This window comes from Schistocerca piceifrons, chromosome 2 (assembly GCF_021461385.2).
Source record: "Schistocerca piceifrons isolate TAMUIC-IGC-003096 chromosome 2, iqSchPice1.1, whole genome shotgun sequence".
Taxonomy (NCBI): Eukaryota; Metazoa; Arthropoda; class Insecta; order Orthoptera; family Acrididae; genus Schistocerca; species Schistocerca piceifrons.
In genome coordinates this window covers 745,254,625-745,271,737 of record NC_060139.1, presented here as the reverse complement: position 1 = coordinate 745,271,737, position 17,113 = coordinate 745,254,625, and the positions used below count along the sequence as shown (strand labels likewise).

Genomic DNA, 17,113 nt, shown 5'->3' with positions numbered 1-17,113 from the left:
CCAGGCTTTGAGTTGATCCATGACTCACGTTCGCTAGCGCAGTCGTTAGCGCATTGCGCGCCAAAGATAAGGATCCGCGTTCAAAGTCCGATTCGGCACACTGTTTGTTGTCACTTTTCACCATATGCAGTGTCCGTCCCCGAGCTGAGTGGTCAGCGCGACAGACTGTCAATCGCAACGGTCTGGGTTCGATTCCCGGCTGGGTCGGAAATTTTCTCCGCTCGGGGACTGGGTGTTGTCCTAATCATCATCATTTCATCCCCATCGACGCGCAAGTCGCCGAAGTGGCGTCAAATCGAAAGACTTGCACACGGCGAACGGCTCACCCGACTGGAGGCCTTAGTCACACGACATTTATTTACCGTATGCAGTGCCCTGATGTTACAGGTCTGCAATAAACTAACTCTAAGGGCAGTTACATCATCACCCAAAGAAATGACCGGAGCACTAATGATACCTAAAAGCTTCAGAGAATCTGCCCTCCGCCAATTACTGTTGTCTTACAGCCGGAAACGACGGTGCCACCCCATTCTGTGGAGAGATCGTTTCCAGTTCTGCACGTCTCTACACTTATTGTGATCACAACTTCTACGTTCGTAAGTCCAGTTACTCCGTGCATCATCGTGACTTCGGCAGAGAAATCACGGCGCCTAATAAACACACGCGTCTTCAGGAATGCGACAACAGACAAGTCTGGGCGCCACAGGTGTTTTTGGTGCGATTTGCAATGCTTACTACGGCTCATTTCCGCTCTGCAGTCGTGCCGGCTTGTTATAAATAATGGGTGATACTTTACTTTCCAATAAGGCGTATATAAAACGCCATCTGTGCTGCTGCTAATACATTAATGTTCACCGAATATTATGTTCATTGAACATTTTCAATTGATCTGCGTTGTGACAGAGACGTAGATATGTTACAAAACGAGAACACTTAAGAAATCACTACGTTACAACAGTCACTTGTCTCTAGGCTCCTTCCGAATGCTTTGGTACAAGGAAGTAGTTTCAGTAGGATTTTATGCAAAGTCTCACGATAGAATAATAACAGTTATAAATGCCACTGTAGCATTATAAAGAGGAGAAAGCCACAATTAGCCAGTTATATGCTGAAGCACCCAAGAAACTGGTAAAGGCATGCGTATTCAAATACAGATGTATGTAAGTAGGCAGAACACGGCGCAGCGGTCGGCAACGACTATATAAAACAAGTGTATGGCGCAGTTGTTAGATCGGTTACTGCTGCTAAAATGGCAGGTTATCAAGATTTAAGTGGGCCAGTTAACACCGATATTGGACTGTTGATGATTGGAAACATGTTGCCTGGTCGGATGAGTCCCGCTTCGAGTTGTATCGAGCGGATGGACGTGTACGGTTATGGAGACAACCTCGTGAATGCATGGACCCTGCATGTCAGCCGGGGAGTGTTCAAGCTATGAAGTGGGGGTGTGCAGTTGGAGTAATATGGGATCCCTGATACGTCTAGATGCGACTCTGACAGGTGACACGTACGCAAGCTTCTTGTCTGATCACCCGCATCCATTCATGTCCATTGTGCATTCCAACGGACTTGGGCTATTCCAGTAGGACAATGCGACACCCCACACGTCCATAATTGCTACAGAGTCGCTTCAGGAACACTCTTCTGAGTTTAAACACTTCCGTTGGCCACCAGACTCCCCAGACATGAACATATTGAGCATCCCTGAGATGCCTTGCAAAGTGCTGTTCACAAAAGGTCTCCATCCCCTCGTACTCTTACGGATTTATGGACAGACCAGCAGGATTCATGGTGTCGGTTCCCTCCAGCACTACTTCAGACATTAGTCGAGTCCATGCCACGTCGTGTTGCGGCACTTTTGCATGCTCGCGGGGGCCCTACACGATATTAGGCAGGTGTACCAGTTTCTGTGGCTCTTCAGTGTATGTCGCACCTGTCCACAAGCAAGTGACCAACAACACTTCATGCTGTAGGACATACCGAAAAAGTAAGATGGGGGATCACGGCGCCACTCTCAGGTTAGTAGGAACATAGAGTATAAAGGTGTGGTGATGATGATTTTGATTTGTGAGGCGCTCAACCACGTTGTTATTCACAATCTTTTGACTGTGTGATCTCGCTGTTTTCTCGAATGAGGATGAAATGAGGAGGACAACACAAACACCCAGTCCCTAGGCGGAGAAAATCTCTGACACGGCTGGGAATCGAACGCGGGACCCCGTGATCTACGGGCAGCAACACTAACCACTAGACAGGAGCTGCGGACTAAAGATATTAGTTGACAACGTCCCATTGTTAAGAGCTGAGGAGGAAATCGATCATTGTCTTGTTTCAGGCCTGCCGCTGTGGCCGAGCGGTTCTAGGCGTCTCAGTCTGGAACTGCGCGACCGCTACGTGTCTGGTGTCCTTAGGTTAGTTAGGTTTAAGTAGTTCTAAGTTCTAGGGGACTGATGACCTCAGATGTTAAGTCCCATAGTGCTCAGAGCCATTTGAACCATCTTGTTTCAGGATTTCCTTAGTCTCCTCAAGTGGCTCACGGAAACCAAGGAACCCTAAAACAGATAAGCGACGGAGATATGAATCTCGCCACTCCACACTACAAATCAACTGCCTCACTAAATCTCGCTCGCTGGAGATGTGAGAGGTCCTGCTTTCGCTCCGTAATCGAAAGTGAGCGTTCTCTGGGTAGCACTGGAAACAGTAGGTATTCGTCCTGTGATACCTCGGCTGTCTAATTGTTTGAACAAGTTAGAAATCTTAAGGTACGGGTTTACAAAATGTGCATAAACGACAAACACGACAAGACGGGGCAGCCGTTCCACTGATAACTAAAGCTTAGTTTATACAGAGACAATGAGCTGCGAAACTCGTTTATTGAAACTAGCATTGTGAAACTATTCCATAAATAGCAGTCTACCAGGCGAAGGCAGTATACATTTCAGTTTCGTCATTTTATGAGGACCGAAGCAACATTTTCGTCTCTGAAACAATTGTTGCACATGGGTAATAGCGGAATTGAGGCTTGACTGCCCTAAATCTAGAAAGGAAAAGAGCAAACGTGTTTAAATTCATGACTGGATAAACAGGAGATGTCAGCTCAGCAACAAAATTTTGGTAGATTACACCAGAAACTACTTACAACCACTTAAGAACGACGTCGGAACAATTCATGGATCTTAACAGGGTTCAAGATGCCATAAAGAACGAGAATTAGCTAATGGGTGAAGTGTTATCGTTGAAATTGAAAGTGGAAAACACACATTTCCTTTTCTTTTTATCCACATCGTGTTCAAAAATCTACAATGGCCAAATTTCTTTCAGATGTTTGTGGCGCGGCTTATTTGTGGATATCGTTCATATTAAATTTTATATTTCCGCCTTTAGCTCCACATTGTATTCTTATGGTACCTCCCGCATTTGTGTAATCTTTTCAGGATAGTTTCTTATTGACCCAACGGCACCTACAAAAGTTTTCAAATGCAAAAAGGGGTCTCAGATGTCATATTTCTTACATAATGTATTTTAATTAGTAACTCCGACACTGTCAGGCCTTTGATGCTCGTATCAGGACGATTTATCTCAAGTGCTGAACTACGACTCACTTTGTTCTTTTAATGATTATCATTAATGTCTCACAAGAACCTATGCGTAGCATAACAGTACAAAACCAACTCTCCACTCCATGCTGCATTTATTGCAACATCACACAACCTAAAAAAAACACACGCAACTAATTGTTTCGTGTCGCGGAAATTGGAACGTCCCGATGCTGAATAGTTTCGGCAACGACTTCCACCACTCCGGGCTGCGCATACGCAGTGGCCATTAGCACAGTTTTGAAACTTGGATCGGAACGTAGTGTCCCCAAGTAAACTAATCTTAACAGTAATCTACGCAACTAGGCAGCTACTGCGCCTGCGCAGTCGGCCACGACTTACCCGCCAGAGTGTGGCGCACGGAGGGCAGGAACAGAGGCAAGCAAACCGATCAAAGACGGATTTCCTTTCGGAAAATCGTAGCCTTTCTAGATTTGACTGCAAAAGAAACAACAATGTCAGATATGCATCAAGATACAGACGCTATGGCACGGACATGTTATGAACGACTTTCAAGAATGGAACTCTGAAAACATGACCACAATTTTTATCGTTATGTTTGGAGCCTTTGAGAGTTAAAAGAAGACAGCTAATATACCGATGAAAGCGTAATTTATGAAAGTAGACTATTTTCAAGGCAAGATGGATATTAGGTGGGAAGGAAAATACAGTTCGGTTCTACAAAAGAAAGGCACGGAAGAGGAAGGATTGACGAGAAAAAGTTACTCAGAAGCACAATGCCTTTGTTTCGTGGTATACAGTATGTTCAACATCGGGAGAGATGATCCACGTATTTCAAGACAAAGTACAGAACGTGTGGTACATTTAACTACTATATATTTAGCAAGCTGTGTCCTTTCTGTTGAAGATGATGCTGAAACCCCATTTATCTTTGACGCAGTTTCTTTAACTTGCCTGCGATAGAGCAACATATCTTAACTGAAGTAGGAAATTGTTATCTTAACTTGAAAGACTCTTTGTTCAGTGGCGATTATTTCCTGGTTTACTGGATTCTATGTGATAGTGTGAAGTACATGTAGTTTAATTATCTGTGTAGTTCTCCAAGGCACTTCATGGTACTGCGATTCTGTAGTACGTGTTAGTATGGAGCGTTTTAAGTCTTGATACCACTGTTATATTCCCACGAAAAAGGAAGAAGCAGCTGTAAACTTTAAATTCCATTCTTTTGGTAGAATGGTCTATACGCCACCGGCATATGGCACTTTCCCTTTTGGCGCTGAATGGACCCCGCATCCGTACTTTGCTACTAAGGTTTTCGTAAATGCGAAACTAGTGGGTCAACTACGAATTATTTTACGCAATATGATGATGGAACAACAAGTAAGAATGCTGCAGTTTCGGATGCTAGGAAAACGAATCACGATGAGAAACAATGGATATTACTAAATACGTCCTGAGCACTTAGTATTAAAAACTGGCAAATGCGAGTCTCTTCAGTGTATTACACTCTTTCAAAAAACACACCTGTCTTCCATCAACTTATGACACATTGTTTCTTGTCCTTTTGACAGCAGCACATTCATACTCATACAGAAAAAAATCCGATTTCAAACTTTTGCTACAGTGTGCGAAGCAAGCTACTTAAACATTTGCGTTCATTTGTTGGTAACTTAAAGCAATTTCCCGACACAAACTAGTCAAAACCATTGAACGAAATTTAAATTTATTAGATCCAACAGGACCATAAATTTGTGTAGTTCTTGGTTGACGTGCTATTTTATAACAACAGAATAAGATATCTGCAGCAACAAAAGCTAGCACGAGTTCGTTCCCGATCATACTCATTTCTTTCTGGCCTAATGCGACCTATGGCGCTGACACAGTGTGCTTTTCCCAGTTCTGACCTGTAACGAGAAAGGTGGCTCACATCAATGGTAGGACACTGGGCGCGTATTGGTCGGTCAGTGGTTAATAACCCTATTCGGCTATCAAGATTTTGGCCTTCCATGATTTCCCCACATCGATTAAGACAAATATCTGAGCAGCTCCTTTGAAAGGCCACAGTCGCTTTCCTTCCCTATCTCTGAAACAATCCGAGCATGTTCTACGTTTCTAAGGATTTCTTTGTCGACGTACTATAAATCATAATTTTCCTTTCCTTACGTTTCCACCAATGACAATACATTCTGAAGTAGGACAGAGCGTGCTCAGTGAGACGTCCAGTAATGTATAGTGACACAATGCAGATCCACTGCGCCTTATTGTGTACGTTATGCAGTCTTTCGAATGATATGGCTAAAACTTTTAGAGTGGCGCTATTCTTGCAGCAACAACTTGCCTTCTAACTAACTAACTTACCAGATACATCATGCATGGTTCTGCGGAACCGTCGATTCCAAAAACATTGATTAAATCGAGCTTAATCTTTCTATAAACGTATCACAGTTTTATTATACAGTGAGACGAAAAAGTTACGGTGTAGCGATATGCACATATACAGATGGCGACAACATCGCGTGCACAAGGTTTAAAAGAGCAATGCATTGGCGGAACTGTCATTTGTACTCAGATGATTCATGCGAAAAGGTTTCGGACGTGATTATGGCTGCAACATGGGAATTAACAGACTTTGAACGCGGAACGCTAGTTGGAGTTGGACGCATGGGACATTCCATTTCGAAAAACGTTAGAGACTTCAATACACCGAGATCTAGAGCGTCAAGAGTGTGCCAAGAATACTAAATTTCAGGCATTACCTGTCACCACGAACAACTCAGTGGCCGAAGACCTTCTCTTAACGACCGACAGCATCGCGTCTGCGTAGAGCTGACAGTGCTAACAGGCAAGCAACACTGTGTGAAATAACCGCAGAAATCAACGTGTGACGTAAAACGAACGTATCCGTTAGGCGCAATCTGGCGTTAATGGGCTTTGGCAGCAAACGACCGACGCGAGTGCCTTTGCTAACAGCACGACATCGCCTGCAGCGCCTCTCCTTGACTATTACCACATCGGTTGGACCCTAGACGACTAAAAAACCATGGCCTAGTCAGATGAGTCCCGATTTCAATTGGTGAGAGCTGATGGTAGGGTTTTCGAGTGTGGCGCAGACACCACGAAGGCAGGACGCAAGTTGTCAACAAGACACTATGCAAGCGGGTGGTGGCTCCATAATGTTTACGTTGAATGGACTCAGTCCCCTGGCCCAACTGAACCGATCATTGACTGAAAATGTTTCTGTTGAGGTACTTGGAGACTATTTGCAGCCTTTCATGGAGTTCATGTTCCCAAACAAAGATGGAATTTTTATGGACGACAATGCACCATGTCACCGGGTCACAGTTGTTGGTTGATGAACATTTTGCACAATTCGAGCAAATCATTTGGTCACCCAGCAAAAATTTATGGAACATAATCGAGAGGTCAGTTCGTGCACAAAATCCTGCACCAGCAACACTTTTATAATTATGGACGGCTATAGAGGCAGTATTGCTCAGTATTTCTGCAGGGGACTTCCAAGACTCGTTGAGTCCATGTCACGTCAATCTACTGCATTACGCCACGCAAAAGGGTGTCTGATACGATATTAGTAGGTACCTCATAACTTTTGTCAGCTCATTGTTGGTCTTTTCGTGTTTCTTCGAACGTGTACTATAGAATGTATGCTTCTCTAATTATAAGGAAGAGAACACTGAAGCTGCAACTGCCAAGTCAATTTTTGCTTATGAAACTTGTTCCTGACATGTAACGCAGAAACAGTCCAACAATCGCCATATGCGCGTGGAAACGGATGATAGGGCTACACGGAATCGGTGGGACATCGGTATCTTCTCCGTATTGGCTGCTGCAAGTTAACTCCAGTAAGTTCTGCTCCACTCAACCGGTCTATGGACGTAATGCGGCGGAGCTTCGTAGCTTACACCATTCAGAGCTCAAGGGGATCCTCAAAACAAGTTAGCTGCTGCCACGCATAATTTTCAGAAGTATATACGAAGTAGCCAAAAGAATGGCTGCCACATACATGTAATGAAGGCGAGGTCGGGCAGTTATTTCTTCAGTGCGGATGAACTACGGGCTCTAACTTTTACGGGTATGGGGTAAATGCCGCGGGTAATGAGAATCATGGGCATTTGGGTTTGAAGAGAAGCGTGCTAGGATAGTCCGTGAAGCTGCGATGACCACTGTGTGTGATAGCCGGCACGGTAGCTCAGCGTCTTCGGTCAGAGGGTTAGCTGCCCTCTGTAATAAAAAACTGAGTGAACTGATCAACGCTGAATCTGAACGGGTGACAAATGCAACGAACTACACAGAACAAAATGAGATAGAAAAGAAAGTATCCTGGGAAGTCCTCCCCGAACATATGCAACGAACAGTAACGAACAAAATTAGTGGTCAGAGCGTCTGCCTAATAAGCGAGAGACTCGTGTTTGAACCCCAGTCCAGTACAAACTATTAATTTTCCCCATTGATTTAAATCAATGCCCAATCGCGGCGAATGTCTGTAATCCCTTTGTATGTTATATTAAGAAGTTCTTGTTGTCAGTGAACTTCTGTAACAACGTAAAACTCTATACCGTCTCCCTTTGAGAAAGTCGGAGTGTATCTGGTTTGCTTTTGTTTCCCACAGACGAGTGTGAAACATGAGCAGCAGCTATCAACCCGATAGCTGGTTAGAACACCACAACTCTTTTTACTAGGCATAGTCCTGCTGGTCTGCACGAAGTATTTCCAGACGTGATCATCACATTAATGAGAAAACGTCCAGTAACAAGCGCGGACGGGATGAAAACCATCGCATTTGGTTTCTGACACTCCCAAAGACAATAGGTAAGCACAGAGAGCCACGGTGTTGGGAGCTGGCACCAAGTGGCCGGCTCACCCTCCATAGCCGACAACGGACATGGCAGTGAAGTGGTGTGCCTGTGCCTCTCGGTTGGTTGGTTGATTTGGGGGAGGGGACCAAACTGCGAGGTCATCGGTCCCATTGGATTTGGGAATCATGGGGAAGGAAGTCGGCCGTGCCCTTTGTAAGGAACCATCCCGGCATTTGCCTGAAGCGATTTAGGGAAATCACACAAAACCTAAATCAGGATGGCCAGACGCGAGTTTGAACCGTCGTCCTTCCGAATGCGAGTCCAGTGTGCTAACCAGTGCCCCGCCTCTCTCGGCCCACTCGGTTGTATGCGCAATAAGGTGGGTAGCCATGACAGAAGACGTGACAGAATGGTAGAAGAGAGCTATCGTGTTTGGATGTGGTAATTGCCATACAGTGAAACTATTCCATTTGTTGGAACATCAGCGCGAAGTATCTAACGTATCTACAAGGAATGGTGTACAACTCGTAACTGTGTACCGTGGCATAAGTACAATGGTCGTAACAAAATCGTAACCGACATAATCCGGGCACAAGTGTTACGTTTTGTCAATAACAATCGGTTTCAAATCCGACCGAAATTGCTGCTGTTGAACATAAGCCACCTCGTAAAACGCCAGCTCTCGAAGCAGCACACAAAACTGCACGTCTATAGTGGGTCGAACAACACAGAAACTGGACGGTAACTGAGTTGAGGCGTGTAATTTGTTCCGACGAGTAGCGATTTTGCCTCTTTCCAAACAGTACAAGGCGTCGAATGTACCTAAGGCGCAAAGCGACACCTGTGGAGGTTGAAGTCCACGCCAGATATGGTTCTGTGATGTTTTGGGGGCGTATTCTTGCAGCGTGAGTTGGGCACATTCATTCAGATTACCGCGAACGCAACCAGGATGTTTATTTCCATTTACGCGGTTAAGCGTTCCCCTTCCTCGTACATCTCGCTGATGAGTTTGTTGTGGGCATTTCCGAGCTTCGAGGTGACAACAGCCTTCTTCACAGTGTTGCGCGCACACCTTTCCGGTTTCACGAACAGTGGGGCACCTCGAATGGCTCGTTAAATCACGTTTTAATCCTGTGTCAAGTGTCTGGGGCTATCTGAAACAGCGAGTGAAGCGGAGCAACCTGATAGCTCCACGAGGTCAAATTTTGAATGAGTGGCTCCAGCTGGGTGTGACATACGTGCAGAAAGTGAGGATTTTTCCCCCGCCGAACTGATGGCACTATCAAGGCCATTCGCCTGATATCTGTTGGGGGGGGGGGGGGGAAACTACCTTTTTCCTATGTATTTATTTTGTGTACCCTCACCGTTTTAATAATGAAAATTTGTTCCAGCGTGAGGTCGATAACCGCACGTCGTGGAGGTGTAAGAACTAAGACACTGAGAAAGGTTATGCAATAACTGTAACACGTAGGAAACGTATGACAACGTAGCCTGTTAAATGTAAGAATACAGAATTACGGATAAGCTAATTCTGGTACCAATTCTTCTGCTTCAGCGTCATGAAGCATACGCACCCACAAAGCAGACGTCCCAAGCATAAAAAAAAGGTTGCGCTCCATACGTATCCAGATTAGATTATCAGGGAAGTGCCATGTTCACCGCAATGTACAGAAATATCAACTGGAGCAAATTTAATGCTGTCGAGACGACCGATACTGCTACATTCATTACAATATGTTTTATTTCTGGAAGAAAACACTTTTTTTTATACTACCGGCTGCACTGCACTGGACTGCACATTGCCATGAGGATTACTGTTTGATACATCTGAAATCGGTAATATAAGAATTTATATGTGATTTTGTCTGGAAACAAAAATTATTTCAAGAAACATCAGGTCTAGCAAGGATCCAAGAGAATCCGACACGAACTTACAAGCACAACAGTAACTGGCATACTTGTTAGATTACCTTAGATTAAAAATCAGATACTTCTAACGGCCACCAGATTCAGATAGAATACTCGTAAAGCCGTTTAAAGACTGGATCATTCGATTATGGCTATAAAATTACCTAACATGGAATGAGAGAACTGCACGTGCATTACAGGCTGTGAAAAAATACTGAACACAGTGTTGGACAACTGAATAACTCAGACAAAAGCCCACCGATGACACAACTGTTTTACAACTCCTCGCTACGAACAGACCCAACTACGATGAGTTCGAACACAATAGCAGTCACACTCAAGGTAAACGCATTCCAAATTCATACTATTACGCTTTTTAAATGCGGTGTTAACTCTGTCTGTTACGTTTTCATGACTAAATCGCTCAACCGATTTCGATGAACTCTGAGATTTAAAATTGAACGCCGAGAAAGAACACAGGTTACTTCAGAAAGTGTATAGTGGAAGATATTTATTTATTTGAAGAATGTAACACGAATTAGTGAAAAATATTTACTCTTTTAAAAACCTGTTTTCATTTTCAGTTTCAAAATTTGTCATTTTTGTGAAAATGCTTTTACTAGTTGGTTGGTTTGTGGGGGTTGAAGGGACCAGATGCTTTTACTGGTTGATAAGTTCTACATAATACGATTCAGTATAATGAATGCAATGCTTACACAATTCCTAACATATTTAATCCGTAAGTTAATACTACTCTTACAGGTGGTGACGGTATTAAATACTTCAGAGAGTACCGCACCACAAACCGCGCTCGAAACACTCGTAGCGCAGCAGCTGTATAGGTTGGCAGTATGGTCTATACTGATGTCCGCCAGGGCCACAGCTGCCAACTCATGGGCATCCCGTGCGTGGATAGGGATTGTTCGATGCCTCGTTAAATACCAGAGCACTGAGCTACGGCGGACATTTCTCTTGACGGCGCCTAGTCGTGTACAGCCTTCAGTTACTGCTGGGTCTACAAGCTTCAGTGTTCGTCCGTCGTTTCCGTAACTTCGACTCCGTAGGCATCGTAGGCCAGCTCTGGACTCTTCGTAGGCCTCACTCAGAGTCACAGCGACAGGACTTTAACATTTTAGAGGATTTGTATAATTTCAAACTCCTAATTGTGCTGGATATTCCACAATAGAAAGCACATTTGAGTGTTTCTTCATATTTAATAAATACACTACTGGCCATTAAAATTGCTACACCACGAAAATGACGTGCAACAGACGCGAAATTTAACCGACAGGAGGAAGATGCTGTGATATGCTGATGATTAGCTTTTCAGAGCATTCACACAAGACTGGCGCCGGTGGCGACACTTGCAACATGCTGACACGAAAGTTTCCAACCGATTTCCCATAGACAAACAGCAGTTGACCGGCGTTGCCTGGTGAAACGTTGTTGTGGTGCCTCGTGTAAGGAGGAGAAATGCGTACCATCACGTTTCCGACTTTGATAAAGGTCGGATTGTAGCCTATCACGATTGCGGTTTATCGTATCGCGATATTGCTACTCGCGTTGGTCGAGATCCAATGACTTTTAGCAGAATATGGAATCTGTGGGTTCAGGACGGTAATACGGAACGCCGTACTGGATCCCAACGGCCTCATATCACTAGCAATCGAGATGACAGGCATCTTATCCGCATGGCTGTAACGGATCGTGCAGCCACATCTCGATCCCAGAGTCAACAGATGGGGACGTTTTCAAGACCATCTCCACGAACAGCTCGGAGACCATGGCTGCGGTTACCCTTGACGCTGCATCACAGACAGGTGCACCTGCGATGGTGTAATCAACGACAAACCTGGGTGCACGAATGGCAAAATATCATTTTTTCGGATGAATCCAGGTTCTGTTTACAGCATCATGATGGTCGCATCCGTGTTTGGCGACATCGCGGTGAACGCACACTGGAAGCATGTATTCGTCATCGCCATACTAGCGTATCACCTGGCGTGATGGTATGGGGTGCCATTGGTTACACGTCTCGGTCACCTCTTGTTCGCGTTGATGGCACTTTGAACGTTACATTTCAGATGTGTTAACGAGCCGTGACTGTACCCTTCATTTGATCCGTGGGAAATCCTACGTTTCAGCGGGATAATGCTCGACCGCAAGTTGCAGGTCCTCTACTGGCCTTTCTGGATACAGAAAATGTTCGACTGCTGCCGTGGCCAGCACATTCTCCAGATCTCTCACCAATTGAAAACGTCTGGTCAATGGTGGCCGAGCAGCTGGCTTGGCGCAATACGCCAGTCACTACTCTTGATGAACTGTGGTATCGTGTTGAAGCTGCATGGGCAGCTGTACCTGTACACGCCATCGAAGCTCTGTTTGACTCAATGCCCAGGTGTATCAAGGCCGCTATTACGGCCAGAGGTGGTTGTTTTGGGTACTGATTTCTCAGGATCTATGCACCCGAATTGCGTGAAAATGTAATCACATGTCAGTTCTAGTATAACATACTTGTCCAATGAATACCCGTTTATCACCTGCATTTCTTCTTGGTGTAGCAATGTTAATGGCCAGTAGTGTATCATTTTATTACTGATGATTGGAATCTTTCTGATTGAAGATAACCTACGCCGTCCTCCTGCTTTCGCAACATTATAAATGCGAAAGTAACTTTGCTATGTTTTCACGACTAAACCGCTGAACCTACTTCGATGTAATTTGGTATGAAGACTTCTTAAACGCCGAGGAAGGACATAGGCTGCCTTTGAAAAAAAAAAAAAAAAAAAAAAAAAGACCGGAAGACAGCGAAGTAAGGATTGGAACATCTTTCCCTACATCAAAAAACAGCAACGATTTGTTGCATAAAAGCTCGACGCATGGAAGCACGCTCCTGGCCACGCCCCTCCGCACGCACTGTCACGCAGCGTCCGGCGCTGAGCGTGCCACCGCGTCGTGCATTGGGCCCGTCACGGTGGGTGGAGGGGGGGGGGGCGCACGTTACAAGCTATGTTTATGCGTATACTTAATCACATGAGAGTACCAGACGTTATTGCACGTACAATAGCTTACCTACTTACCATCATTCATCACATCTAACGGAGCTGCTGCAACAGCTAGTATGGTAGTAACAGTTGGCCAAACCCATTAGGGTTTAATGAAACGTACGGGAAATTGCTGGTGAAACCAAAGGTGAGATTGTTACGATATCACTTTCGAAGGGAACAGAAGAAAACTGGCAAAAACTTCGTAGCAATGGACGAGTCGCTAACCGTGGTACGCAATGTACCCTCCGCCACACGCCGTAAGGTTGCGTGCGGAGTATAGATCTAGATATAGCTGCAAAATTATTTAGTTGCAGATCAGCTCCAAATCCATTAAGCCGTTAGTGGGATCCGCACGCGATGGATCATGGACCAGGGAGTGGCTACGCTTACGAACGGCGACCACCTTCAGGCTGGGACTCTCGTGCGTCTGAGCTATATCATTAAGGCTGCAATCGCCTGTACTTGCCGCGCCCTCATTAAACGTGAGGTGTGTATTCTGGTTTCAGTTCCGGCCTACTCATTAAATGTTCAAAGGAGCTTCTGTTTTTGAACCGGCGCCACACCTCAGGCATTAAACACCGAGGCAAGCGGGCTCGCAGCAGATGACTTCTGAGAAGCGGGGAAAGCGGTAAGTATACTCGCGGTCAGGCGATGGATTGTGGGTGGTGCCAGTGCCAGGATCATTTCAAGTTATCTGCACGCCCACGTACGACGCGAGATTAAGCGGGCAGAGACAAGTCGGCACGGAGATAAGGCTACGCGACTCTGTCGTCGCAGCCGGCACGTCTTCTTCCAAACGGTAACACAGTCAAAAGGTCGGCCACGTTACCAGAAATTAAAATAAACCGCCTATCGCCACGTACAGCCACGTGTGCACATGCAGGAAAATTTGAGCTGCAGTTTCAGTGCACTTTAATGGAGCGCGCTGTGTACCCAATCGCGAATGGTACAATGAGATTAGTGTACCCTGATGAGTCCGGCAACGTGCCACGAAGGATCATTCACAGAGCTTAGACCGCGGATGGGCGACCAGTGGCCCGCGCGCCGGGTCGGCCCCTCGGGAGAAATTCCTGGGGGGGGAGAGAGCGAGGCGTTCACGTTGTACACTAACCGCGACGTCTTTTCGAATATTTCGTCTACGATCGGTTCCCCCCGAGTTTGGAGGTCATGGTGAAAATTTTGTTTTCATTGGGCATGCGCCAGGCAACTTTGACTCCGCTGGATTTGAAATGTTCAAATGTGTGTGAAATCTTATGGGACTTACCTGCTAAGATCATCAGTCCCAAAGCTTACACACTACTAAACTTAAAATTATCCTAAGGACGAACACACACACCCATGCCCGAGGGAGGACTCGAACTTCCGCCGGGACCATCCGCACAGTTCATGGCTGCAGCGCCCTAGACCGCTTGGCTAACCCCGCGCGGCGCTGGATTTGAACAATAAAGACAAACATGTTTGCAGACTGAGCGCGAAATTATGGCCCACGTGTTCATGTGCGTTCGGAGAGTGCAGGGAAGAGCTTTCACTTCCTTGAAGGGGTGACAACAATGTTAACTCTGCTGCCTACTGCACAACACCCTGTTGTAACCTCTACGAAAATTTAGGAGTTCAACGCTGCACTGCGTGCATTAAGTTTCTTATTTAATTACTTTTATATGTACCAATTGATGTCTGGCTATGACTAAGGACTAAGAAACCATTGTGAGACTGCTGCAAGGAGAACCCTGTTCGATTCCTGGCACTACTAGTTTTTTTTTTTTGTACGTGTGAAATGGAAAGATGCCACACTCACCGTAACGAGTGCAGCTATATAGCCGCTTGAACGGGACCAGGAGGCACCTAGCGAGGTAGCGAGGTGGTGCAGTCATAATGACTCTGCACTGACGTACAGGCTGATTGGGGTTCAAAGTTCCGCCAAGCAATCCAGTTCTAGATTTTTTCTCTGTATCATTCACATGCTTTGAATAATTATCGCACCATTTCCTGCCTCACATTTGTGTAGTCGAGTATTGTAATTATCTCAGAATCGACCAAATGTTAAATCTAGAGATGACAAAATAAGTCCCTATCACTCCACAATACAGTCGTCCAGTGAAACAGCGGTCGGCCGCCATTCAGCTTTCCTACAGGTAATGCTGTGTTAAAGACTCACTAACCTACAAGAGTACGTCGACAAGCATCGTCACACTTTTCTTGTCGAGATTTTAGGAAGAGAAACGCCTGACTAAGTACGAAGGACGTTTCTCGACATACAAAATTCCTGAAAATATAGTATAACATGGCCAATTAAAAAAGTGAAAGAAGGAAACAAAGAACCAACAAAAATTACATTTGTTTACTCAAGAACAGATCTCATAACTTTGATTCAAGCTTAGCAGCTGGGACATTTTAGTGCTGGCTCTATACCCAAAATGGACGGGAAGGGCATTCCATGAGCCGAAAACAAAACTGTAACATAATTACATTTCAGTTTTATGGTAATTCTCTTATTGATTACGAGATAAGAATACTCGTAATATTGTGATTTTAATGTCTGAGTAGAAAATTAGGATCACTGGGAAGCAATATTGCCAATAATTATTCAATAGAGCAGAAAACTTAGGCCTGTCCGACTCAGGAATGTGAGCAAAATATAAACAGCAACAACACACCGGAAGTGCGTTGTAGCGTGCCTTTGCACTAAAACAGAAAGATGAATCGAACTATTCGCATCCATGCCCGTGGAATGTAGGATTCTGAGAATGACGGGAAGTCGTGAATGTGACGCTGAAAGTCAAACACGCAACAGCAACAGGTCTGTTTAAAAGAAATAACGAACGCCCGACGACTTTCAGCGATTCAGGGTCTGTACGTAACTTATGATTAATGGCCTGAAACAGCGGCCGAGTCAGTTGTCCGGAAATCCACTTTCAAACTGGTCAGGGCCGGAGCTAAACTAATTCCGGCGATCATTTACCACGGCACCGCTGGAGCGCGTGGGAAACGACTCTCCAGTTTCCCGGAGTGCCACCGCCTCTGTTCTCTGTTTCCTTAATTTCCCTCTCGGCGATATTTCAGCTACTTAGCCGGCGCTGCTGAAAGTCCATCGTCTGTTACTGCAGCAATAAGATCACAAGTTAGATTTCCAGTATCACTAGCGATATTTCATGGGTAGGAGGCATCCAGGTGGTTCATTCAGTCTTAACAGAGACAGCTGAGGTGTTACTTGGAGGAGGAGTGCTTATGTCGAAACGCTACATTAATGGCCGACAGAGTGAAATAGTGACCTCATGCTTCTCTAGTACTGTCGTCCAATGGTACATTATGAGGGGATGAAGCAGGGATCAGTCAGCAGGCCAATCCATATAGTGTAAAGAAAAACAATCTCATAATAAGGTCAGAACAGAACAGAGGACGTCGAATTGGGCAAAATTTTTCCAGGTAGCTATTGGTGGAAATGCATAGTTGTAGAGCTACGGCCATCGAGCCAATCAGCGACGAGCGTGCTAAATTTGTCTAGTAAGAGAACGTGTTTGGGTGTGTCGAACAGAGCGGTTTTGTCCGACTGCGCTGCTGCTCTGTTGGTGTGCTGTACTGCGACGGAATACCCATGAAAAGGTAGACAGACAACGAACCAGCCGACATTCACGTGACGGGATGCAATACTTAATGCGAGACGATGCTATGTTGAACATTTACGAAACAGAAGGCTACTACCGCCATCATTTTCAAGGCTGTGGTCAACGCTTGAGAGAAACAGGAATGTCTGCGCCCACTAGACGGCGAAAATCATTGAGCACTTTGG

At 45.3% G+C, this 17,113-nt stretch overlaps 1 protein-coding gene across 4 annotated transcripts in view; it reads right to left on the bottom strand.

Moving 5' to 3' along the window:
* Positions 1 to 17,113, bottom strand: part of LOC124777424 (ras-like GTP-binding protein RhoL) — a 325,071-nt gene that overhangs the window by 160,901 nt on the left and 147,057 nt on the right. For 2 of the 4 annotated variants that reach the window (XM_047252824.1, XM_047252821.1), the window contains exon 2: positions 3,939 to 4,034. The exons of the other annotated variants lie outside the window; for them this stretch is intronic. Coding sequence is in view for 1 of the 2 variants with exons in the window: in XM_047252821.1 (XP_047108777.1) it covers positions 3,939 to 4,034 (96 nt within the window). In the remaining variant the exon portion in view is untranslated. The remainder of the gene's footprint in view (positions 1 to 3,938; positions 4,035 to 17,113) is intronic. 4 annotated transcript variants of the gene reach the window in all.